This window comes from Oncorhynchus tshawytscha, unplaced genomic scaffold (assembly GCF_018296145.1).
Source record: "Oncorhynchus tshawytscha isolate Ot180627B unplaced genomic scaffold, Otsh_v2.0 Un_contig_4562_pilon_pilon, whole genome shotgun sequence".
NCBI lineage: Eukaryota > Metazoa > Chordata > Actinopteri > Salmoniformes > Salmonidae > Oncorhynchus > Oncorhynchus tshawytscha.
In genome coordinates, this window is record NW_024609665.1 from 267,960 (window position 1) to 295,369 (window position 27,410).

The 27,410-nt window shown below is 45.8% G+C and overlaps 1 protein-coding gene across 1 annotated transcript; it reads left to right on the plus strand.

Annotated features, from left to right (window-relative positions):
• Window positions 1–348: 348 nt before the first annotated feature.
• Window positions 349–23,105, plus strand: LOC112241852 (nuclear respiratory factor 1; the record flags this gene model as incomplete). The annotated part of the gene is given in 7 exon segments (XM_042316748.1): window positions 349–481; window positions 2,242–2,478; window positions 3,130–3,244; window positions 3,702–3,828; window positions 12,175–12,315; window positions 21,743–21,901; window positions 22,902–23,105. Coding segments are annotated over 6 exon segments (957 nt in total), but the record flags the coding sequence as incomplete, so codon positions are not given.
• Between the last annotated feature and the right edge of the window lie 4,305 nt (window positions 23,106–27,410).

The following is a 27,410-nucleotide window of genomic DNA, read 5'->3' on the forward strand; positions in this document are numbered from 1 at the left end:
AAGACTATTAGCTAGAAAGGTAACTCTAAACACATTGTCGATACGAGCAGCTGTTTAAAGTTGACATCATTAGAAATAAGATATTATCCTATTTTGTACAGTAGGTATGTAATTCAAATTGCGTGTATTGTTTTTGCTAGCGATGTTTATAAAAACAACTACTTATTTCAGGGGGGGGGGGTTGGCGATACTGTATATTTTTTGGCGGACAAAATAAACATAGCTATATGGATTATATTGAAAGAATACTGAACAATATTTGCTATATGTTTAACTTTTTATCAAATAAGAAAAGTCTACTTTTGCCGGTGATCTTTAACTGGAAAGGGGCGTGGTTAGCCCGGTGTTCTGGTAGATCAGCGGGACCGCCGAGCTTCAGCTTCCGTGTGTTTTCGGGCTGGCTGTTCTTTGTCCTCCATTAGAGCTCGGATTCCCAGGCCCATCGTACGGCGCAGGCCCGAAGTAGCGCAGCCGCTCTGAGGTTAGTGCCCTACCGCGCAATCTCCAGCTATTTCAGCCCCGGCGCAGCCGCACCAACAAACCCGGCAGCATAGGGGCGAAAATATGCACATTGTTTTAGATACCCATGAGAAAACGGAAAAAAAACGAATATTTGGCATTTTTGACGACAGTACACTTTGCGCACACCGAGAATAAGTCGAGATAATGCAGCAATAGCGTTGGTGTTGATGTAGGCCGCTAGGCCTGTTATGTATTGTTACAGTTGTAGCTCGAGATGGCGGGTTCGGTGCTACAGTAGTCGCGTTATTTCAGCTTAACAGTGCACAGCACATGTAATCGCATGCGATGCTTGGTTAGCATGCAATATTTTGGATTCTGATTCCAATAATTGTTCTAGTTTTTACACAATTGTCCAGTATGTCGCTAAATACAGCTGCTTGGTCAGCTAATTCTCTAGCGAAATGTGTCTTGGACATTTGCTAGCCAACTGCGTTTTTATGGTTGACTTGCTAGCTAACGTTAATGATAGTTTATTTAGGTTCTTGTCATATCTAGAAACACCATCGGAGCTAACTAACAGTAACCTAGCTAACTATATGGCTAGTAAAATAACCATAACATTTGATCAGAAACGCTGTTAAACAGTGTTAGCGAAACACATTTGCTAACTTAGCCACTAATCAGCTAGCTTGTTGTGGTCTTATCCACCGCCATTGAATGGCAGGTTGGGTAGCGTTAGCTAGCTAGTAGCTATGGTCTGTTATCAATATAGCTCGCATTCGTCTCATCTTTCGCGAGTATTTAATAGCAGAGACCGAGAATGCTTATCAGTGCAACCTAATTTTGAGTTACTGTTAGCTAGACATTCTCAATTGATAATTTGTCAAGACTAACTGGTTGGCTAGCCAGCCCATTCCTGTCCCTGTCTGTCTTACTGTCTAGGTGCAGCCTCTCTCCCCTCAAATAATTCATAGTAGGGCTATATAACAGTTTATAAAGATGCATCATGCAAGCCATTCAACATTCAATCTTTACATTTTCTGTCTCCTCCCACCCCCAAATCTATCATTAATTGGTCACCCAGTGCAATACTCGATTAGCCTTTTGAGTTGTAAAGTAATACATGCCTTTGAATGAACATATTTGGAATACATTTATTGAACATTACAGACGCACTGCATCAATGTATCTACACTGACAATATTACTACTAATATTGGGGAGGCAGGGTAGCCTAATGGTTAGAGCGTTGGACTAGTAACCGAAAGGTTGCAAGTTCGAATCCCTAAGCTGACAAGGTACAAATCTGTCGTTCTGCCCCTGAACAGGCAGTTAACCCACTGTTCCTATGTCGTCATTGAAAATAAGAATTTGTTCTTAACTGACTTGCCTAGTTAAATAAAGGTTCAAAAAAATTTTTATTATTATTATTTCATGTATCACAAATTTAGCTAGTACACATTTTCATATATAGCCCCTTGACATAACAAGCTTTATTTCATTGAGCCCTGTTAACATACTTCTGGGATAGTATCACAGTAGAAGTGGGTGTAGGCCTATACACACCCCTGAATGACGCGTGTGTGTCTCTGGGTTACTTGCATCAATATCCCATGTGCTAACTATTGCCGTAAAGCACATAAACCCCAACTCTGCTCCAGGAGGCAGGAGCGCTTCTCTATGGCTGTCCCAGCATGTTGTGCGTGTGTGTGGAGTCAGGTTGTTACATACTGAGACACCAAAAAAATGAATGGAGTAAGTTATTTTCTATTCTCTTCAGTTAGTGTTTGAGGCTAGCACCACGCCATGGAGGACCACAACGTTCACCAGACTGAACACATGACCACCATCGAGGAGCACGCCGTGCAGCAGGTACATGTGGCCACGTACACAGATCACAGCATGCTGAGCGCCGACGAGGACTCTCCCTCATCCCCTGATGATGACGCCTATGATGACTCAGACATCCTTCACTCGGCCGGCAATGACGAGATGACCGCGCACCTGGCAGCTGCAGGTGAGCCCTGGCCAATGAGAGGAGGGGTCTTTGGCATGATGGAGGTCAGTCTATTATTCATAGTAGCAGAGTGAAATGAGGGCTTTGTTCTCTGTCTTGAAGAGGTTAGTGTATTCAGGATCTGCTCTGCCAAAGCTAGGTCATGAGGCCCTTGTATCAGGGTCACGCCTTATGAAAATTACAGAATGCTGTGGTAAACAGAAAGACATGGTTGCCTGTCATGTAGAGTAGGCAATCATAACCAGCTCTATACATAACATGTCTATCTACACCAGTCTATCTACACTCAACTCTGACCCGGTGAGGTCCGGAGCCTGCTGGTTTTCTCTTCTACCTGTTCATTAATTGAGGACACATCTGGTATCCCAGGTCTAAATTGGTCCCTGATTAGAGGGGAACAGTGAAAGAAAATGCAGTAGACCTGGAGTCCAGGTCCAAAGTTGAGTTTGGGGGTTCTACACTCTTCTGAATCTTTTCCCCAACTACTTATTTCAGATATGACATTGACAAGTCTTTGAACTGATCCCCTCACCTAAAAGAGTAGTTAATTTTTCATATGCATGTTGTAATGTACATAACTGACCAGCAGATGGTGCTGTCAGACTACTAATGCTAACTGCTCCATGTCAACTGTCTTATTTCTATTCACAGGCCCAGTAGGTATGGCTGCAGCTGCTGCCGTAGCAACAGGCAAGAAACGCAAGAGGCCCCACATCTTCGAGTCCAACCCGTCCATCCGCAAGAGACAACAGACACGCCTTCTGAGGTGAGTGGCCCAGAACGGCAGGGTAGCCTAGTGGTTAGAGCATTGGACTAGTAACCGGAAGGTTGCAAGTTCAAATCCCCGAGCTGACAAGGTACAAATCTGTCATTCTGCCCCTGAACAGGCAGTTAACCCACTGTTCCTAGGCTGTCATTGATAATAAGAATTTGTTCTTAACTGACTTGCCTGGTTAAATAAAGGTCAAATAAAAACAGTGTATGACCCCAGAACTCACCTAGGGCACTGTTTTCCTGCCTCTCTTTCTCTTGTCATTCTGAACAGTATCCTACTAGTATCCCACTTTACTTAGTTGTAATTATTTAGTTTTTTCGGAAAGGGGGTACTTTATTTTAATCCAAGTATGGAATGACAGTCATTTATCATGGCTATTTGTTTTTATAGTCCCCGTGACTAGACAGAGCACGTTTGAGTGATTTTCCTGGTGTTTTTGTGTCTGTAGGAAACTGCGAGCCACCCTGGATGAGTACACCACCAGAGTTGGCCAACAGGCCATAGTTCTGTGTATCTCTCCCTCCAAGCCCAACGCTTTGTTCAAGGTGTTTGGTGCTGCGCCGCTGGAGAATGTGGTGAGTGGAAACATGTCTGCCACACGTCTCCCACACAGACACACGTCTGCCACACGTCTCCCACACAGACACATGTCTGCCACACGTCTCCCACACAGACACATGTCTGCCACACGTCTCCCACACAGACACGTCTGCCACACGTCTCCCACACAGACACACGTCTGCCACACGTCTCCCCACCGTCTGCCACACGTCTCCCACACAGACACACGTCTGCCACACGTCTCCCACACAGACACACGTCTCCCACACTGCCACACGTCTCCCACACACACAGACACGTCTGCCACACGTCTCCCACACAGACACACGTCTGCCACACGTCTCCCACAGACACACGTCTGCCACACGTCTCCCACACAGACACATGTCTGCCACACGTCTCCCACACAGACACATGTCTGCCACACGTCTCCCACACAGACACATGTCTGCCACACGTCTCCCACACAGACACATGTCTGCCACACGTCTCCCATGGCCCACAGACAATGCCACACGTCTCCCATCACAGGCATTTGTCTGCCACACGTCTCCCACACAGACACACGTCTGCCCATTTTCCGTCTCCCGTCTGTAGTCTCCCACGCACACACGTCTGCCACACGTCTCCCACGCAGACACACACGTCTGCCACAGTCTCCCACGCAGACACACGTCTGCCACACGTCTCCCACGCAGACACACGTCTGCCACACGTCTGCCACACGTCTCCCACGCACACACACGTCTCCCACGCAGACACACGTCTGCCACACTCACGCACGAGACACACGTCTGCCACACGTCTCCCACGCAGACACACGTCTGCCACACGTCTCCCACACAGACACACGTCTGCCACACGTCGTCTCCCACACAGACACACGTCTGCCACACGTCTCCCACGCAGACACACGTCTGCCACACGTCGTCTCCCACACAGACACACGTCTGCCACACGTCTCCCACGCAGACACACGTCTGCCACACGTCTCCCACGCAGACACACGTCTGCCCACACGTCTGCCCCACGACACACGTCCCACACGTCTGCCACACGTCTCCCAGACACACGTCTGCCTCACGTCTCCCACGCAGACACACGTCTGCCACACGTCTCCCACGCAGACACACGTCTGCCACACGTCTCCCACGCAGACACACGTCTGCCACACGTCTCCCACACAGACACACGTCTGCCACACGTCTCCCACACAGACACACGTCTGCCACACGTCTCCCACACAGACACATGTCAGAAGAAAGGGAGTTAGTGTTTAATATAAGGAGTTTGTGTTCACTGTTCCTGCCTTACATTGGGGTTAAGTCAATGGCCCAGTTCAATGGCCAACTTCAACTTTTCTCAGTGCATCTGCTCTTCTGTCCTTCATTGGTTGAAGTAAACGCTGATCTGTGATTGGTGAAAGCAGTAGACTGAAACATCGTCTTCACTCGACGACGGCTTTTCCTTTCCTTACCTCAAGGAAAAGAAGAAAATATCAGTGTCGACAGATATTTACCCCCAAACATTTTTTCTTCCTAGTGGTTAAGGTTAGTATTTAAGGGCTTTGTCTTCTGATCTGAGATCTGTGCCTAATCACACTCTCTTTACCGCAATATTTTTCATCAATTGGATGACGCTTTGCAGAAGGAAATTTGCAACACAAACAAACATGGAGGAGAGTGAACGTGGCCCAGAGAGACAAGGAGCTCGTACCTAAAAGACTTCTGTCAGATGGACGTGGTTTGGGTATGACAAGTCTGACACGGACCAGAAAACCGTCCTCTGCTAAATATGTTGCAGGTCTGAGTTCTGACAACAGGCTCAAACACCACTAACCTCTTTACCACCTACACAAGAATCATGTGAAACAGGCCAGTCCCAACAACAGGATCAAACACCACTAACCTCTTTACCACCTACACAAGAATCATGTGAAACAGGCCAGTCCCAACAACAGGATCAAACACCACTAACCTCTTTACCACCTACACAAGAATCATGTGAAACAGGCCAGTCCCAACAACAGGATCAAACACCACTAACCTCTTTACCACCTACACAAGAATCATGTGAAACAGGCCAGTCCCAACAACAGGATCAAACACCACTAACCTCTTTACCACCTACACAAGAATCATGTGAAACAGGCCAGTCCCAACAACAGGTTCAAACACCACTAACCTCTTTACCACCTACACAAGAATCATGTGAAACAGGCCAGTCCCAACAACAGGCTCAAACACCACTAACCTCTTTACCACCTACACAAGAATCATGTGAAACAGGCCAGTCCCAACAACAGGTTCAAACACCACTAACCTCTTTACCACCTACACAAGAATCATGTGAAACAGACCAGTCCCAACAACAGGATCAAACACCACTAACCTCTTTACCACCTACACAAGAATCATGTGAAACAGGCCAGTCCCAACAACAGGTTCAAACACCACTAACCTCTTTACCACCTACACAAGAATCATGTGAAACAGGCCAGTCCCAACAACAGGATCAAACACCACTAACCTCTTTACCACCTACACAAGAATCATGTGAAACAGGCCAGTCCCAACAACAGGATCAAACACCACTAACCTCTTTACCACCTACACAAGAATCATGTGAAACAGGCCAGTCCCAACAACAGGATCAAACACCACTAACCTCTTTACCACCTACACAAGAATCATGTGAAACAGGCCAGTCCCAACAACAGGATCAAACACCACTAACCTCTTTACCACCTACACAAGAATCATGTGAAACAGGCCAGTCCCAACAACAGGATCAAACACCACTAACCTCTTTACCACCTACACAAGAATCATGTGAAACAGGCCAGTCCCAACAACAGGATCAAAACCACTAACCTCTTTACCACAAGAATCTGAAACAGGCCACACAAGAATCATACACAAGTGAAACAGGCCAGTCCCAACAACAGGATCAAACACCACTAACCTCTTTACCACCTACACAAGAATCATGTGAAACAGGCCAGTCCCAACAACAGGATCAAACACCACTAACCTCTTTACCACCTACACAAGAATCATGTGAAACAGGCCAGTCCCAACAACAGGATCAAACACCACTAACCTCTTTACCACCTACACAAGAATCATGTGAAACAGGCCAGTCCCAACAACAGGATCAAACACCACTAACCTCTTTACCACCTACACAAGAATCATGTGAAACAGGCCAGTCCCAACAACAGGATCAAACACCACTAACCTCTTTACCACCTACACAAGAATCATGTGAAACAGGCCAGTCCCAACAACAGGATCAAACACCACTAACCTCTTTACCACCTACACAAGAATCATGTGAAACAGGCCAGTCCCAACAACAGGATCAAACACCACTAACCTCTTTAACCTACACAAGAATCATGTGAAACAGGCCAGTCCCAACAACAGGATCAAACACCACTAACCTCTTTACCACCTACACAAGAATCATGTGAAACAGGCCAGTCCCAACAACAGGATCAAACACCACTAACTACCAACCAAGAATCTTTACCACCTACCACCACAAGAATCATGTGAAACAGGCCAGTCCCAACAACAGGATCAAACACCACTAACCTCTTTACCACCTACACAAGAATCATGTGAAACAGGCCAGTCCCAACAACAGGATCAAACACCACTAACCTCTTTACCACCTACACAAGAATCATGTGAAACAGGCCAGTCCCAACAACAGGATCAAACACCACTAACCTCTTTACCACCTACACAAGAATCATGTGAAACAGGCCAGTCCCAACAACAGGATCAAACACCACTAACCTCTTTACCACCTACACAAGAATCATGTGAAACAGGCCAGTCCCAACAACAGGATCAAACACCACTAACCTCTTTACCACCTACACAAGAATCATGTGAAACAGGCCAGTCCCAACAACAGGATCAAACACCACTAACCTCTTTACCACCTACACAAGAATCATGTGAAACAGGCCAGTCCCAACAACAGGATCAAACACCACTAACCTCTTTACCACCTACACAAGAATCATGTGAAACAGGCCAGTCCCAACAACAGGATCAAACACCACTAACCTCTTTACCACCTACACAAGAATCATGTGAAACAGGCCAGTCCCAACAACAGGATCAAACACCACTAACCTCTTTACCACCTACACAAGAATCATGTGAAACAGGCCAGTCCCAACAACAGGATCAAACACCACTAACCTCTTTACCACCTACACAAGAATCATGTGAAACAGGCCAGTCCCAACAACAGGATCAAACACCACTAACCTCTTTACCACCTACACAAGAATCATGTGAAACAGGCCAGTCCCAACAACAGGATCAAACACCACTAACCTCTTTACCACCTACACAAGAATCATGTGAAACAGGCCAGTCCCAACAACAGGATCAAACACCACTAACCTCTTTACCACCTACACAAGAATCATGTGAAACAGGCCAGTCCCAACAACAGGATCAAACACCACTAACCTCTTTACCACCTACACAAGAATCATGTGAAACAGGCCAGTCCCAACAACAGGATCAAACACCACTAACCTCTTTACCACCTACACAAGAATCATGTGAAACAGGCCAGTCCAGGATCAAACACCACTAACCTCTTTACCACCTACACAAGATGAAACAGGCCAAACAACAGGATCAAACACCACTAACCTCTTTACCACCTACACAAGAATCATGTGAAACAGGCCAGTCCCAACAACAGGATCAAACACCACTAACCTCTTTACCACCTACACAAGAATCATGTGAAACAGGCCAGTCCCAACAACAGGATCAAACACCACTAACCTCTTTACCACCTACACAAGAATCATGTGAAACAGGCCAGTCCCAACAACAGGATCAAACACCACTAACCTCTTTACCACCTACACAAGAATCATGTGAAACAGGCCAGTCCCAACAACAGGATCAAACACCACTAACCTCTTTACCACCTACACAAGAATCATGTGAAACAGGCCAGTCCCAACAACAGGATCAAACACCACTAACCTCTTTACCACCTACACAAGAATCATGTGAAACAGGCCAGTCCCAACAACAGGATCAAACACCACTAACCTCTTTACCACCTACACAAGAATCATGTGAAACAGGCCAGTCCCAACAACAGGATCAAACACCACTAACCTCTTTACCACCTACACAAGAATCATGTGAAACAGGCCAGTCCCAACAACAGGATCAAACACCACTAACCTCTTTACCACCTACACAAGAATCATGTGAAACAGGCCAGTCCCAACAACAGGATCAAACACCACTAACCTCTTTACCACCTACACAAGAATCATGTGAAACAGGCCAGTCCCAACAACAGGATCAAACACCACTAACCTACCACCTTTACCACCTACACAAGAATCATGTGAAACAGGCCAGTCCCAACAACAGGATCAAACACCACTAACCTCTTTACCACCTACACAAGAATCATGTGAAACAGGCCAGTCCCAACAACAGGATCAAACACCACTAACCTCTTTACCACCTACACAAGAATCATGTGAAACAGGCCAGTCCCAACAACAGGATCAAACACCACTAACCTCTTTACCACCTACACAAGAATCATGTGAAACAGGCCAGTCCCAACAACAGGATCAAACACCACTAACCTCTTTACCACCTACACAAGAATCATGTGAAACAGGCCAGTCCCAACAACAGGATCAAACACCACTAACCTCTTTACCACCTACACAAGAATCATGTGAAACAGGCCAGTCCCAACAACAGGATCAAACACCACTAACCTCTTTACCACCTACACAAGAATCATGTGAAACAGGCCAGTCCCAACAACAGGATCAAACACCACTAACCTCTTTACCACCTACACAAGAATCATGTGAAACAGGCCAGTCCCAACAACAGGATCAAACACCACTAACCTCTTTACCACCTACACAAGAATCATGTGAAACAGGCCAGTCCCAACAACAGGATCAAACACCACTAACCTCTTTACCACCTACACAAGAATCATGTGAAACAGGCCAGTCCCAACAACAGGATCAAACACCACTAACCTCTTTACCACCTACACAAGAATCATGTGAAACAGGCCAGTCCCAACAACAGGATCAAACACCACTAACCTCTTTACCACCTACACAAGAATCATGTGAAACAGGCCAGTCCCAACAACAGGATCAAACACCACTAACCTCTTTACCACCTACACAAGAATCATGTGAAACAGGCCAGTCCCAACAACAGGATCAAACACCACTAACCTCTTTACCACCTACACAAGAATCATGTGAAACAGGCCAGTCCCAACAACAGGATCAAACACCACTAACCTCTTTACCACCTACACAAGAATCATGTGAAACAGGCCAGTCCCAACAACAGGATCAAACACCACTAACCTCTTTACCACCTACACAAGAATCATGTGAAACAGGCCAGTCCCAACAACAGGATCAAACACCACTAACCTCTTTACCACCTACACAAGAATCATGTGAAACAGGCCAGTCCCAACAACAGGATCAAACACCACTAACCTCTTTACCACCTACACAAGAATCATGTGAAACAGGCCAGTCCCAACAACAGGATCAAACACCACTAACCTCTTTACCACCTACACAAGAATCATGTGAAACAGGCCAGTCCCAACAACAGGATCAAACACCACTAACCTCTTTACCACCTACACAAGAATCATGTGAAACAGGCCAGTCCCAACAACAGGATCAAACACCACTAACCTCTTTACCACCTACACAAGAATCATGTGAAACAGGCCAGTCCCAACAACAGGATCAAACACCACTAACCTCTTTACCACCTACACAAGAATCATGTGAAACAGGCCAGTCCCAACAACAGGATCAAACACCACTAACCTCTTTACCACCTACACAAGAATCATGTGAAACAGGCCAGTCCCAACAACAGGATCAAACACCACTAACCTCTTTACCACCTACACAAGAATCATGTGAAACAGGCCAGTCCCAACAACAGGATCAAACACCACTAACCTCTCTACCACCTACACAAGAATCATGTGAAACAGGCCAGTCCCAACAACAGGATCAAACACCACTAACCTCTTTACCACCTACACAAGAATCATGTGAAACAGGCCAGTCCCAACAACAGGATCAAACACCACTACCACCTACACAAGAATCATGTGAAACAGGCCAGTCCCAACAACAGGATCAAACACCACTAACCTCTTTACCACCTACACAAGAATCATGTGAAACAGGCCAGTCCCAACAACAGGATCAAACACCACTAACCTCTCTACCACCTACACAAGAATCATGTGAAACAGGCCAGTCCCAACAACAGGATCAAACACCACTAACCTCTTTACCACCTACACAAGAATCATGTGAAACAGGCCAGTCCCAACAACAGGATCAAACACCACTAACCTCTTTACCACCTACACAAGAATCATGTGAAACAGGCCAGTCCCAACAACAGGATCAAACACCACTAACCTCTTTACCACCTACACAAGAATCATGTGAAACAGTAGGGAGAGAGTCTACTGATGAGACCCCAAAAAGTACAGTAGTGCTCAAAACAAACCCCCGACTCAGACGTTGCAAGAGGCTTTTGCCCGCGGCACAGCATATGGCAAAGAATCACGAAGATGGAAGGAGGTAACAGCTGCCGTTACAACTTACATCTGCAAAGACATGGCCCCAATTTACACGGTCGAGAAACAGGCGTTTCGTGAGTTTTGACCCAAGGTACCAAATGCAAATTGATATGTTTTTTTTTTATTTAATTATAACGTTTATTTAAAAAGCCTGCAAGTCAGTTGAGAACAAATTCTTATTTTCAATGACGGCCTATATTTTAGGCCTGTATTTATTTTGTTTGCAACTATAGTTGAAGTGTTTTCTATTTACCTTTTTTGTTGTTGATTTTAAACATTAATATTTTATATTTTGTTTCATGCTTAATTGAACATTTGCACAAAGGTTCTAAATAAAATAAATAATCAAATATGAGTAAGTACCTTTATTTGTTGAGTTTAATTCAAAATGTAATAAGAAATGGGCATTTACGTGTGGTCATTTTATATAAACTATTTATTCATTGAATTGACAGAAAATGTGCTATATCGTGATATCTATCGTTATCGGGATATGAATTGACCTATGTCAGGATATGAGGTTTTGGCCATATCGCCCAGCCCTATCCTGCAATTTTCACTGTCACAACGTTTGGTTCTCAGACTGCTTTTACAAGGTTAGGGATAACCTTCCCTTGACCTTGGCCCCCTACTCTGGGTCGTCCACTAACCCATGTTTTTCCTACCCCTCCTCCTTCTCCCTGCAGGTGAGAAAGTACAAGGGCATGATCCTGGAGGACCTGGAGAACGCCCTGGCCGAGCACGCACCCCCCGGGGGGGAACTAACCTCCGAGCTGCCCCCCCTCACCATTGACGGCATCCCTGTCTCTGTGGACAAGATGACACAGGTGAGCCCATAGAGAGATGATACACTTGACACACACAGCTATATTTATTAATGTTTATGGGTGAGGTGAGAACCCTCGTCTGGCCAGCAGATGGAGCCAGTTGGTTATAAATCCCTCACTGCTCAGACTATGGTTTCATGCGTTGGCTACGCTAGAAAATGACGTGCTTCAAGGTCAAATGCCCCTTTTTAGGTCAAACAAGGTTTTCACCTGTTCTCATGATGATAGTTGCCACTAGTTTCTCCAGCGTGAGTTGCTCGTTAGAACTATAGATCCTATTTGATTCTAGTTTGTAATCTAATGTTTTCATGAGACAGATTTGGAATCCACAATGAGCCAAACAAGGCTTTCCGATATGCCCGTTTAAGAGGCAGATATTCTCCATTTGGCTATCAGGGTGTGGTGCCAGTCCAGTATGTGAGAGAAAGTAGTGTGGACCAGGACACAGCATTCAGAGTTCTGTTCTGTAGGCACGAAGCGGACTGAAACAGGGAGGTGCTATCTGAACTTATCCAAAAAGTAAGAGGCACTCATTTTTGTTTTTCCATTCCAAAGTGTTTTGCTTCGCTGTGCCCTAATGAACACAGCCCAGAGATGGCTCACAGAGTAGTCATCATCCCAAGTGGCGCTAGCTTGTTTACTTCACTGCTGACACAGTCATTGGATCGTCATCATCAGAGACTTGGTACCATACATCGCCCTCAGAGACACTACCCCAGGACGAGGGGACGGAGGCAGCCAATCACTGAGCCCGCAGGGATAGAAACAGCCAATCACAGGGCCCACAGGGAGAGGAGCGGCCAATCCTGTCTCCTCTGGGGCAGGCGTTATAGAACCAGGAAGAATCTTGATGGTTGTTGTTTTTGTGTGTTTTTTTATGAGTTGAGGGGAGGAGGATCTGTTGCCTTACTTCACTCTGCCAAAGCTGGTTGGCAATGGGGTTACGGAAGGTGGTTTTATTTTTTTATTTAACCTTTATTTAACCAGGTAGGCCAGTTGAGAACAAGTTATCATTTACAACTGCGACCTGGCCAAGATAAAGCAAAGCAGTGCGACACAAACAACACAGAGTTACACATGGAATTAACAAGCGTACAGTCAATAACACAATGGAGAAAAAAATGGGAGGAAAATAGTCTATACAGTGTGTGCAAATGGCGTGAGGAGGTAAGGCAATAAATAGGCCATAGTAGCGAAGTAATGACAGTTTAGCAAATTAACACTGGAGTGATAGATGAGCAGATGATGATGTGCAAGTAGAAATACTGGTGTGCAAAAGAGCAGAAAAGTAAATAAAAACAATATGGGGATGAGGTAGGTAGATTGGATGGGCTAATTACAGATGGGCTATGTACAGCTGCAGCAATCGGTTAGCTGATGTTTAAAGTTAGTGAGGGAAGTATCAGTCTCCAATTTTTGCGATTCGTTCCAGTCATTGGCAGCAGAGAAATGGAAGGAATTGTCGGCCAAAGGAGGTGATCAAATCAAATGTATATACAGTGGGGCAAAAAAGTATTTAGTCAGCCACCAATTGTGCAAGTTCTCCCACTTAAAAAGATGAGGCCTGTAATTTTCATCATAGGTACACTTCAACTATGACAGACAAAATGAGAAGAAAAAAATCCGGAAAATCACATTGTAGGATTTTTAATGAATTTATTTGCAAATTATGGTGGAAAATAAGTATTTGGTTAATAACAAAAGTTTATCTCAATACTTTGTTATATACCCTTTGTTGGCAATGACAGGGGTCAAACGTTTTCTGTAAGTCTTCACAAGGTTTTCACACACTATTGCTGGTATTTTGGCCCATTCCTCCATGCAGATCTCCTCTAGAGCAGTGATGTTTTGGGGCTGTTGCTGGGCAACACAGACTTTCAACTCCCTCCAAAGATTTTCTATGGGGTTGAGATCTGGAGACTGGCTAGGCCACTCCAGGACCTTGAAATGCTTCTTACGAAGCCACTCCTTCGTTGCCTGGGGCGGTGTGTTTGGGATCATTGTCATGCTGAAAGACCCAGCCACGTTTCATCTTCAATGCCCTTGCTGATGGAAGGAGGTCTTCACTCAAAATCTCACGATACATGGCCCCATTCATTCATTCCTTCACACGGATCAGTCGTCCTGGTCCCTTTGCAGAAAAACAGCCCCAAAGCATGATGTTTCCACCCCCATGCTTCAGTGTTCTTTGGATGCAACTCAGCATTCTTTGTCCTCCAAACACGACAAGTTGAGTTCTTACCAAAAAGTTATATTTTGGTTTCATCTGTCCATATGACATTCTCCCAATCTTCTTCTGGATCATCCAAATGCTCTTTAGCAAACTTCAGATGGGCCTGGACATGTACTGGCTTAAGCAGGGGGACACTAGGCCCCCCTCTGGAATTTTTGCTCACCGTTCTTGTGATCATTTTGACCCCACGGGGTGAGATCTTGCGTGGAACCCCAGCTCGAGGGAGATTATCAGTGGTCTTGTATGTCTTCCATTTCCTAATAATTGCTCCCACAGTTGATTTCTTCAAACCAAGCTGCTTACCTATTGCAGATTCAGTCTTCCCAGCCTGGTGCAGGTATACAATTTTGTTTCTGGTGTCCTTTGACAGCTCTTTGGTCTTGGCCATAGTGGAGTTTGGAGTGTGACTGTTTGAGGTTGTGGACAGGTGTCTTTTATACTGATAACAAGTTCAAACAGGTAACATTAATACAGGTAATGAGTGGAGGACAGAGGAGCCTCTTTTAAAGAAGAAGTTACGGGTCTGTGAGAGCCAGAAATCTTGCTTGTTTGTAACTGGGAGAACTTGCACAATTGCTGGCTGACTAAATACTTTTTTGCCCCACTGTATATCCCTTCATACATCAGCTGATATCTCAAAGTGCTGCACAGAAACCCAGCCTAAAACCCCAAACAGCAAGCAATGCAGGTGTTGAAGCACGTTGGCTAGGAAAAACTCCCTAGAAAGGCCAAAACCTAGGAAGAAGCCTAGAGGAACCAGGCTATGAGGGGTGGCCAGTCCTCTTCTGGCTGTGCCGGGTGGAGATTATAACAGAATATGGCCAAGATGTTCGTAAATGACCAGCATGGTCAAATAATAGGTCTGGGAAAGGGTAGCACGTCCGGTGAACAGGTCAGGATTCCATAGCCGCAGGCAGAACAGTTGAAACTGGAGCTGCAGCATGGCCAGGTGGACTGGGGACAGCAAGGAGTCATCATGCCAGGTAGTCCTGAGGCATGGTCCTAGGGCTCAAGTCCTCCGAGAGAAAGAGAGAATTAGAGAGAGCATACGTAAATTCACACAGGACACCGGATAAGACAGGAGAAGTACTCCAGATATAACAAACTGATCCTAGCCCCCCAACACAAACTACTGCAACATAAATACTGGAGGTTGAGACAGGAGGGGTCAGGAGACACTGTGCCCCCATCCGATGATACCCCCGGACAGGGCCAAACAGGAAGGATATAACCCCACCCACTTTGCCAAAGCACAGCCCCACACCACTAGAGGGATATCTTCAACCATCAACTTACCATCCTGAGACAAGGCCGAGTATAGTCCACAAAGATCTCCGCCACGGCACAACCCAAGGGGGGGGGCGCCAACCCAAGACAGGAAGATCACATGTGACTCAACCCACTCAAGTGACGCACCCCTCCTAGGGACGGCATGAATGAGCACCAGTAAGCCAGTGACTCAGCCCCTGTAATAGGGTTAGAGGCAGAAACTCCCAGTGGAAAGAGGGGAACAGGCCAGGCAGAGACAGCAAGGGTGGTTCGTTGCTCCAGAGTCTTTCCGTTCACCTTCACACTCCTGGGCCAGACTACATATGACCCACTGAAGAGATGAGTCTTCAGTAAAGACTTAAAAGTTGAGACCGAGTTTGGGTCTCTCCCATGGGTAGGCAGACCATTCCATAAAAATGGAGCTCTATAGGAGAAAGCCCTGCCTCCAGCTGTTTGCTTAGAAATTCTAGGGACAATTAGGAGGCCTGCGTCTTGTGACTAGCGTACGTGTAGGTATGTACGGCAGGACCAAATCGGAAAGATAGGTAGGAGCAAGCCCATGTAATGCTTTGTAGGTTAGCAGTACAACCTTGAAATCAGCCCTTGCCTTGACAGGAAGCCGGTGTAGGGAAGCTAGCACTGGAGTAATATTAAAATGTTTGGTTCTAGTCGGGATTCTAGCAGCCGTATTTAGCACTAACTGAAGTTTATTTAGTGCTTTATCCAGGTAGCCAGAAAGTAGAGCATTGCAGTACTAACCTAGAAGTAACAAAAGCATGGGTTTTTTTCAAAGTTTCTGATTTTTGCAATGTTACATAGATGGAAAAAACCTGTTGGCTTTGGGGATGACAAGTGAGATATACCTGCTGGAGTGCGTGCTATGGGTGGGTGTTGTTATGGTGACCAGTGAGCTGAGATAAGGCGGAGCTTTACCTAGCAAAGACTTATAAATGACCTGGAGCCAGTGGGTCTGGCGACGAATATGTAGCGAGGGCCAGCCGACTAGCATACAGGTCACAGTGGTGGGTGGTATTTGGGGCTTTGGTGACAAAACGGATGGCACTGTGATAGACTTAATCCAGTTTGCTGAGTAGAGTATTGGAGGCTATTTTGTAAATGACATCGCCGAAGTCGAGGATCGGTAGGCTAGTCAGATTTACGAGGGTATGTTTGGTGGCGTGAGTGAAAGAGGCTTTGTTGCGCGATAGGAAGCCGATTCTAGATTTAATTTTGTATTGTTGATGTTTAATATGAGTCTGGAAGGAAAGTTTACAGTCTAGCCAGACACCTAGGTATTTGTAGAGTTCCACATATTCAGAACCGTCCAGAGTAGTGATGCTAGTCGGGCGGGCGGGAGGGTGCGGGCAGCGAACGGTTGAAAAGCATGCATTTAGTTTTACTAGCGTTTTAAGAGCAGTTGGAGGCCACGGAAAGAGTGTTGTATGGCATTGAAGCTCGTTTGGAGGTTTATTAGCACAGTGTCCAAAGAAGGGCCAGATGTATACAGAATGGTGTCGTCTGCGTAGAGGTGGATCAGGGAATCACCCGCAGCAAGAGTGACATCGTTGATATATACAGAGAAAAGAGTCGGCCGGACTACAGGCCCTCCGATTTGACACACTGAACTCTGTCTGCGAAGTAGTTGGTGAACCAGGCGAGGCAGTCATTTGAGAAACCAAGGCTGTTGAGTCTACCAATAAGAATGCTGTGATTGACAGAGTCGAAGGCCTTGGCCAGGTTGTTGAAGACGGCTGCACAGTACTGTCTTTTATCGATGGCGGTTATGATATCGTTTAGTACCTTGGGAACCAGATTGCACAGCGGAGAAGGTATGTTGGGATTCGAAATGGTCAGTGATCTGTTTGTTAAGTTGGCTTTCGAAGACTTTAGAAAGGCAGGGTAGGATGGATATAGGTCTGTAACAGTTTGGGTCTAGAGTGTCACCCCCTTTTGAAGAGGGGAATGACGGCGGCAGCTTTCCAATCTTTAGGGATCTCAGACGATACGGAAGAGAGGTTGAACAGACTGGTAATAGGGGTTGCAACAATGGCGGCAGATCATTTTAGAGAGGGTCCAGATTGTCTAGCCAGCTGATTTGTAGGTGTCCAGGTTTTGCACTGGGGGGGGGTTCTGGAGCACCTGGAGAGCCAGGTCAAAGCAGTATCCCAGGACACTCACCTGGCTGGGGCCAGAGTGACGGGAGAGTGTGCGTTTTGTGGAGATTCAGTCTGTTGACTTCTACTCTGCTGAATAGGTGTTTCTTTCAAAAGAGATGATCTCAATGAGACAAACCTGTATACATGTAAAGGTTAAATATAGTAGTGGAGTGGAAGACATGGTTGTGCCAGGAGAAAGGCTCAAATAAGAGGTGGTAAGATGGATAGGGATTGAGTGACAACCAGGGAAGGGGAGTCAGCCTGACTATCCCTGGAGAGGCTCATCTGGCGGGTTTTGGGGAGTTCACGAGAGGGCCCTGGTGGCTGGTGGTATGGAGAGCCTAGGAGCAGCAGGTGAGTCAAGAGACCAGCCAGGGTGAGCCAGCCCATAATTACAGCTCTTTGGGTTTGGAGTGGCTGGCTGCTGATTGGCTGATAGCCTGCCGGATTAGACTAAAGGGAGGGGGGTTAACGCCACACACAGTCACTAATTAGGCCATCTGTCCCCCAATTCACCCCCCTCACCAGCTACAGGTGGAGAAACAGAGGCACTGAGGAGCTTACTATAGCTGTTGCTACCTGCTACATTAGTAAACTAGTCTTTGTCGGTCTCCATTTTATAAACTCTGACAAATATGTGTTTCTGTTATTTTTGAGAGGGTTTCTCCAAACGCTAATTCACTGGCTGCAACTACAGCAGGACGGAGACGAAGACGGGTCAAAATGGCTTTCTCAAAAACAATTTATAGTATGATATGTTGTCACCAGAGGTCACCTATCCATGTTTCAGACTATCCAGAGCCAGTCAAGGCACCGCCATTTTGTCTACTCTCTCAGAACACAGAGCAAACTGGATAGCTGTGTGGTGATTCTATTTTTAGCCAAATTTACTCAGTGATGTCAATGTGGGTAGATGCTGCAGTGGCCCCATCCCTACCCCGGCCCCAGTATTACCAGGGACACTGAGGACATGGCGACGAAACCCACCCCAGCTGGGGAAGACACACACACGCACAGGGGACTGGTAAGGCGCGCGGGGGTGTGTGTGTTCCACCCCCTTCGTCTCCCAGGAAGAGGGGGAAAATCAGAATAAATAAATGAGGAGGCCTCTTATGCAATAGTTTGGATGAGTCCAAGCAATCAGGCTTCATTGTGGTTAGTCGTCAATCCTAACTGTTCAGAGTACAGTACAGAGTACAGCACACCACTTAAACAGTAGGGAGAATGAATGAAACATCATCCACCTACTACTGGTTTAAAACTACCACTGAATCTCCTCTGGTGTCTACAGCAGTCTGTTAACATGCTAATCTCACTGAATCTCCTCTGGTGTCTACAGCAGTCTGTTAACATGCTCATCTCACTGAATCTCCTCTGGTGTCTACAGCAGTCTGTTAACATGCTCATCTCACTGAATCTCCTCTGGTGTCTACAGCAGTCTGTTAACATGCTCATCTCACTGAATCTCCTCTGGTGTCTACAGCAGTCTGTTAACATGTTAACATGCTACAGCATCTGTTCACTGAATCTCCTCTGGTGTCTACAGCAGTCTGTTAACATGCTCATCTCACTGAATCTCCTCTGGTGTCTACAGCAGTCTGTTAACATGCTCATCTCACTGAATCTCCTCTGGTGTCTACAGCAGTCTGTTAACATGCTCATCTCACTGAATCTCCTCTGGTGTCTACAGCAGTCTGTTAACATGCTCATCTCACTGAATCTCCTCTGGTGTCTACAGCAGTCTGTTAACATGCTCATCTCACTGAATCTCCTCTGTGTACAGCAGTCTGTTAACATGCTCATCTCACTGAATCTCCTCTGGTGTCTACAGCAGTCTGTTAACATGCTCATCTCACTGAATCTCCTCTGGTGTCTACAGCAGTCTGTTAACATGCTCATCTCACTGAATCTCCTCTGGTGTCTACAGCAGTCTGTTAACATGCTCATCTCACTGAATCTCCTCTACAGCAGTCTGTGTCTCACTGAATCTCCTCTGGTGTCTGTTAACAGCTGGTGTCTACAGCGGAGTCTGTTAACATGCTCATCTCACTGAATCTCCTCTGGTGTCTACAGCAGTCTGTTAACATGCTCATCTCACTGAATCTCCTCTGGTGTCTACAGCAGTCTGTTAACATGCTCATCTCACTGAATCTCCTCTGGTGTCTACAGCAGTCTGTTAACATGCTATCTTGAAACTGCTCATCTCACTGTTACAGCAGTCTGTTAACATGCTCATCTCACTGAATCTCCTCTGGTGTCTAGTCTGTTAACATGCTCATCTCACTGTCTGTGTCTACAACTGTTAACATGTCATCTCACTGAATCTCCTCTGGTGTCTACAGCAGTCTGTTAACATGTTATCTGAACTGAATCTCCTCTGTCTACAGTGTCTGTTACAGCAGTCTGTTAACATGCTCATCTTGAATCTCCTCTGGTGTCTACAGCACTGAATCTCCTCTGGTGTCTACAGCAGTCTGTTAACATGCTCATCTCACTGAATCTCCTCTGGTGTCTACAGCAGTCTGTTAACTGCTCATCTCACTGAATCTCCTCTGGTGTCTACAGCAGTCTGTTAACATGCTCATCTCACTGAATCTCCTCTGGTGTCTACAGCAGTCTGTTAACATGCTCATCTCACTGAATCTCCTCTGGTGTCTACAGCAGTCTGTTAACATGCTCATCTCACTGAATCTCCTCTGGTGTCTACAGCAGTCTGTTAACATGCTCATCTCACTGAATCTCCTCTGGTGTCTACAGCAGTCTGTTAACATGCTCATCTCACTCTGGTGTCTACAGCAGTCTGTTAACATGCTCATCTCACTGAATCTCCTCTGGTGTCTACAGCAGTCTGTTAACATGCTCATCTCACTGAATCTCCTCTGGTGTCTACAGCAGTCTGTTAACATGCTCATCTCACTGAATCTCCTCTGGTGTCTACAGCAGTCTGTTAACATGCTCATCTCACTGAATCTCCTCTGGTGTCTACAGCAGTCTGTTAACATGCTCATCTCACTGAATCTCCTCTGGTGTCTACAGCAGTCTGTTAACATGCTCATCTCACTGAATCTCCTCTGGTGTCTACAGTCTGTTAACATGTCTGTTAACATGTGTCATCTGTTAACATGCTCATCTCACTGAATCTCCTCTGGTGTCTACAGCAGTCTGTTAACATGCTCATCTCACTGAATCTCCTCTGGTGTCTACAGCAGTCTGTTAACATGCTCATCTCACTGAATCTCCTCTGGTGTCTACAGCAGTCTGTTAACATGTTATTGAACTGTGGTTAATCTGGCCAGTGCAAAATGGGTGTGTTTATCTGGATGTTGTCATTTGTTATACTACAGCTGATGCAGACTACAGTGTCAACTATTGAGGCGGTTCAGGTTTTCTGCCCAGAACAGGGGTTTGTTCATTTGGGCAGGCAACAGAGAAAAGTTGTTAAAGTTTTTCAGTTGAAAACGAAAGAACGCAGTCCAGGTGGTCCCTCCAGGTTTCAGTCTGTTTTCTTCCATCTAGTGCCACCCAAGTTCAGAACCATTAGGCCAAGATTGTGTTAGTTCATCAGTCAGGGTGGCAGACTGGAGCCTCAGTCATAGACTGGCCTGTAGATAGACCTCAGTGCAGTGTGGTCTCCTTTTTAGAAATCCTATTTCTGGGCCCAGTCCACCTCAGCAAGCTGCAGGTAGGTAATCAGTGCCTCTTTCCTCCCCCTAGTCAAGGGCACGTGTGTGTGTACCACTCACCCCTGTATCTTGTTTCCTCTGGTCAGGCCCAGCTGCGAGCGTTCATCCCAGAGATGTTGAAGTATTCGACGGGCAGGGGCAAGCCTGGCTGGGGCAAGGAGAGCTGCAAGCCCATCTGGTGGCCAGAGGACATCCCCTGGGCCAACGTGCGCAGCGACGTGCGCACTGAGGAACAGAAACAGAGGGTGAGGTTGAAAACACACTTTCCCTGTGAATTGACTCCCTGGTATCATTACAATGTTGAATATGATAGAGAGGTAGGAGGATTGACTCCCTGGTATCATTACAATGTTGAATATGGTAGAGAGGTAGGAGGATTGACTCCCTGGTATCATTACAATGTTGAATATGATAGAGAGGTAGGAGGGTTGACTCCCTGGTATCATTACAATGTTCAATATGATAGAGAGGGACGTTGTGGAGATTAAAGGGTCTTTGAGTGGAGACGGTTAGAGAATAATAACTTGGTGGGACAGAGTTCTACCAGGGACAATCCAACTATAATAACTTGGTGGGACAGAGTTCTACAAGGGTTCTGGTAGGACAGAGATTGACTTGGACAATTACAATGTTTAATAACTTGGTGGGACAGAGTTCTACCAGGGACAATCCAACTATAATAACTTGGTGGGACAGAGTTCTACCAGGGACAATCCAACTATAATAACTTGGTGGGACAGAGTTCTACCAGGGACAATCCAACTATAATAACTTGGTGGGACAGAGTTCTACCAGGGACAATCCAACTATAATAACTTGGTGGGACAGAGTTCTACCAGGGACAATCCAACTATAATAACTTGGTGGGACAGAGTTCTACCAGGGACAATCCAACAATAAGTTATGTGGAAATGACTTCTTTACTGTTTAAAATATGTTTAGTTATGAAGCATAGGTATCAATGAATACAAATGTACATTTTGTTTCGTGAGTTACATTTTTACATAAAAAACAATATACAAAAAAGTATACCATCAGAATATCATTGCAAGGAAATGACTTAAGTATTGCAACTAAAGCCCAGACTGAATTCAGCTCCGTTTCACTCCACTATATCAATTAGTAAAGTTAAACTACAATGAAACGTATCGTAATTCTGTCTGGTTTGTGTTTCCTATACTCTTGAAACCCAGTCTACCAGTCCCCTTGTATAACATCTCCTTTTGTTGTGGCGCCCCTTGCTAGGTGTCGTGGACGCAGGCGCTGCGGACCATCGTGAAGAACTGCTACAAGCAGCATGGACGCGAGGACCTGCTGTACGCCTTTGAGGACCAGGTGCCACAGCACACGGCCATGACGACAGCCACCCACAGCATCACCCACCTGGTGCCCTCACAGACCGTGGTGCAGACCATCAGCAACCCCGACGGCACCGTCTCCCTCATACAGGTCAGGTTCCCCATAGGTACAGATCTAGGATCTACCTTAACCAATATTTGGTCAAGCTCCGGGGGTAAAGTTTCCCCTAGGAACAGATCGAAGATCAGCTTATTTTTTAGTGGGGAAATGCTAAACTGACCCAAAATCAGCGTCTAGGGGCAACTTAACCCTACTCCAAGTCAAGATTAGGGTCCCAACATTCCGGGAACGTTCCCAAAATTCCCAGGTTTTTCAGAAATCCCGATTGGAGGATTCCCTGACTCAGAAGGGAATAAACTGGGAGGGACTTACCAACCTGGGAGTCCTCCAACTGGGATTTTGGAAAGACCTGGGAACTTTGGGTGTGTTTCCGGAATTTTGCAACTCTACTAAGGATCCAGATGGCGCAGTCCTCCCCCTCTCTAAGCGGCCACAGGCCCCTCTCTAAGCGGCCGGCAAGGCCTCCCCCTCTCTAAGCGGCCACAGGCCCCCCTCTAGGCGGCCGGCAAGGCCTCCCCCTCTCTCGGCGGCTGGCAGGCCTCCCCCTCTCTAGGCGGCCACAGGACTCCCCCTCTCTCGGCGGGCCGGCAGGGGACTCCCCTCTCTAGGGCGGCCGGCAGGACGCCCTCTCTAGGCGGGCCGCGGGGACTGGCCCTCTCTAGGCGGGCCGCGGGGACTCGCCCTCTCTAGGCGGGCCGCGGGGACTCGCCCTCTCTAGGCGGGCCGCGGGGACTCGCCCTCTCTAGGCGGGCCGCGGGGACTCGCCCTCTCTAGGCGGGCCGCGGGGACTCGCCCTCTCTAGGCGGGCCGCGGGGACTCGCCCTCTCTAGGCGGGCCGCGGGGACTCGCCCTCTCTAGGCGGGCCGCGGGGACTCGCCCTCTCTAGGCGGGCCGCGGGGCCTCCCCCTCTCTAGGCGGTGATTAAAAGATGCCCTGGATGATGATTTGGAGGGATATAATCCATGGGAAGGATTTGGCTGTTTTGTACTCAAGCCAGGCTGCCCATTGTAATCTCCCTTTCCCCACTTCTCTCTCTCTGTCTCTCGGTCTGTCTGTCTCTCTGTCTGTCTGTCTCTCTTTCTTTCTGTCTCTTTCTTTCTCTCTCTCTCTTTCTCTCTTTCTCTCTCTCTCTCTCTCAATTCAATTCAATTTCAATTTAAGGGCTTTATTGGCATGAGAAACATGTGTTAACATTGCCAAAGCAAGTGAGGTAGATAATATACAAAAGTGAAATAAACAATAAAAATTAACAGTAGACATCACACATACAGAAGTTTCAAAACAATAAAGACATTATATATATATATATATATATATATATATATATATATATATATATACAGTGTTTTATATATATATATATATATATATATATATACAGTGTTTTAACAATGTACAAATGGTAAAGGACACAAGATAAAATAAATAAGCATAAATATGGGTTGTATTTACAATGGTGCGTGTTCTTCACTGGTTGCCCTTTTCTCGTGGCAACAGGTCACAAATCTTGCTGCTTTGATGGCACACTGTGGAATTTCACCCAGTAGATATGGGAGTTTTTCAAAATTGGATTTATTTCGAATTCTTTGTGGATCTGTGTAATCTGAGGGAAATATGTCTCTCTAATATGGTCATACATTGGGCAGGAGGTTAGGAAGTGCAGCTCAGTTTCCACCTCATTTTGTGGGCAGTGAGCACATAGCCTGTCTTCTCTTGAGAGCCATGTCTGCCTACGGCTGCCTTTCTCAATAGCAAGGCTATGCTCGCTGAGTCTGTACATAGTCAAAGCTTTCCTTAATTTTGGGTCAGTCACAGTGGTCAGGTATTCTGCCGCTGTGTACTCTCTGTGTAGGGCCAAATAGCATTCTAGTTTGCTCTGTTTTTTTGTTAATTCTTTCCAATGTGTCAAGTAATTATCTTTTTGTTTTCTCATGATTTGGTTGGGTCTAATTGTGCTGCTGTCCTGGGACTCTGTAGGGTGTGTTTGTGAACAGAGCCCCAGGACCAGCTTCTTAGGGGAGTCTTCTCCAGGTTCATCTCTCTGTAGGTGATGGCTTTGTTGTGGAAGGTTTGGGAATCGCTTCCTTTTAGGTGGTTATAGAATTGAACAGCTCTTTTCTGGATTTTGATAATTAGTGGGTATCGGCCTAATTCTGCTCTGCATGCATTATTTGGTGTTCTACGTTGTACACAGAGGATATTTTTGCAGAATTCTGCGTGCAGAGTCTCAATTTGGTGTTTGTCCCATTTTGTGAAGTCTTGGTTGGTGAGCGGACCCCAGACCTCACAACCATAAAGGGCAATGGGCTCTATGACTGATTCAAGTATTTTTAGCCAGATCCTAATTGGTATGTTGAAATTTATGTTCCTTTTGATGGCATAGAATGCCCTTCTTGCCTTGTCTCTCAGATCGTTCACAGCTTTGTGGAAGTTACCTGTGGCGCTGATGTTTAGGCCAAGGTATGTATAGTTTTTTGTGTGCTCTAGGGCAACAGTGTCTAGATGGAATTTGTATTTGTGGTCCTGGTGACTGGACCTTTTTGGAACACCATTATTTTGGTCTTACTGAGATTTACTGTCAGGGCCCAGGTCTGGCAGAATCTGTGCATAAGATCTAGGTGCTGCTGTAGGCCCTCCTTGGTTGGTGACAGAAGTACCAGATCATCAGCAAACAGCAGACATTTGACTTCGGATTCTAGTAGGGTGAGGCCGGGTGCTGCAGACTTCTCTAGTGCCCGCGCCAGTTCGTTGATATATATGTTGAAGAGGGTGGGGCTTAAGCTGCATCCCTGTCTAACCCCACGACCCTGTGTGAAGAAATGTGTATTTTTTGCCAATTTTAACCGCACTCTTGTTGTTTGTGTACATGGATTATATGATGTCGTATGTTTTACCCCCAACACCACTTTCCATCAGTTTGTATAGCAGACCCTCATGCCAAATTGAGTCGAAGGCTTTTTTGAAATCAACAAAGCATGAGAAGACTTTGCCTTTGTTTTGGTTTGTTTGGTTGTCAATTAGGGTGTGCAGGGTGAATACATGGTCTGTTGTACGGTAATTTGGTAAAAAGCCCATTTGACATTTGCTCAGTACATTGTTTTCATTGAGGAAATGTACGAGTCTGCTGTTAATGATAATGCAGAGGATTTTCCCAAGGTTACTGTTGACGCATATTCCACGGTAGTTATTGGGGTCAAATTTGTCTCCACTTTTGTGGATTGGGGTGATCAGTCCTTGGTTCCAAATATTGGGGAATATGCCAGAGCTAAGGATGATGTTAAAGAGTTTTAGTATAGCCAATTGGAATTTGTTGTCTGTATATTTGATCATTTCATTGAGGATACCATCAACACCACAGGCCTTTTTGGGTTGGAGGGTTTTTATTTTGTCCTGTAACTCATTCAATGTGATTGGAGAATCCAGTGGGTTCTGGTAGTGTTTAATAGTTGATTCTAAGATCTGTCTTTGATCATGTATATGTTTTTGCTCTTTATTCTTTGTTATCGAGCCAAAAAGATTGGAGAAGTGGTTTACCCATACATCTCCATTTTGGATAGATAATTCTTCGTGTTGTTGTTTGTTTAGTGTTTTCCAATTTTCCCAGAAGTGGTTAGAGTCTATGGATTCTTCAATTACATTGAGCTGATTTCTGACATGCTGTTCCTTCTTTTTCCGTAGTGTATTTCTGTATTGTTTTAGTGATTCACCATAGTGAAGGCGTAGACTCAGGTTTTCCAGGTCTCTATGTTTTTGGTTGGACAGGTTTCTCAATTTCTTTCTTAGATTTTTGCATTCTTCATCAAACCATTTGTCATTGTTGTTAATTTTCTTCGGTTTTCTATTTGAGATTTTTAGATTTGATAGGGAGGCTGAGAGGTCAAATATACTGTTAAGATTTTCTACTGCTAAGTTTACACCTTCACTATTACAGTGGAACGTTTTACCCAGGAAATTGTCTAAAGGGGATTGAATTTGTTGTTGCCTAATTGTTTTTTGGTAGGTTTCCAAACTGCATTCCTTCCATCTATAGCATTTCTTAATGTTACTCAGTTCCTTTGGCTTTGATGCCTCATGATTGGGTATTGCTCTGTTTAAGTAGACTGTGATTTTGCTGTGGTCTGATAAGGGTGTCAGTGGACTGACTGTGAACGCTCTGAGAGACTCTGGGTTGAGGTCAGTGATAAAGTAGTCTACAGTACTACTGCCAAGAGATGAGCTATAGGTGTACCTACCATAGGAGTCCCCTCGAAGCCTACCATTGACTATGTACATACCCAGCGTGCGACAGAGCTGCAGGAGTTGTGACCCGTTTTTGTTGGTTATGTTGTCATAGTT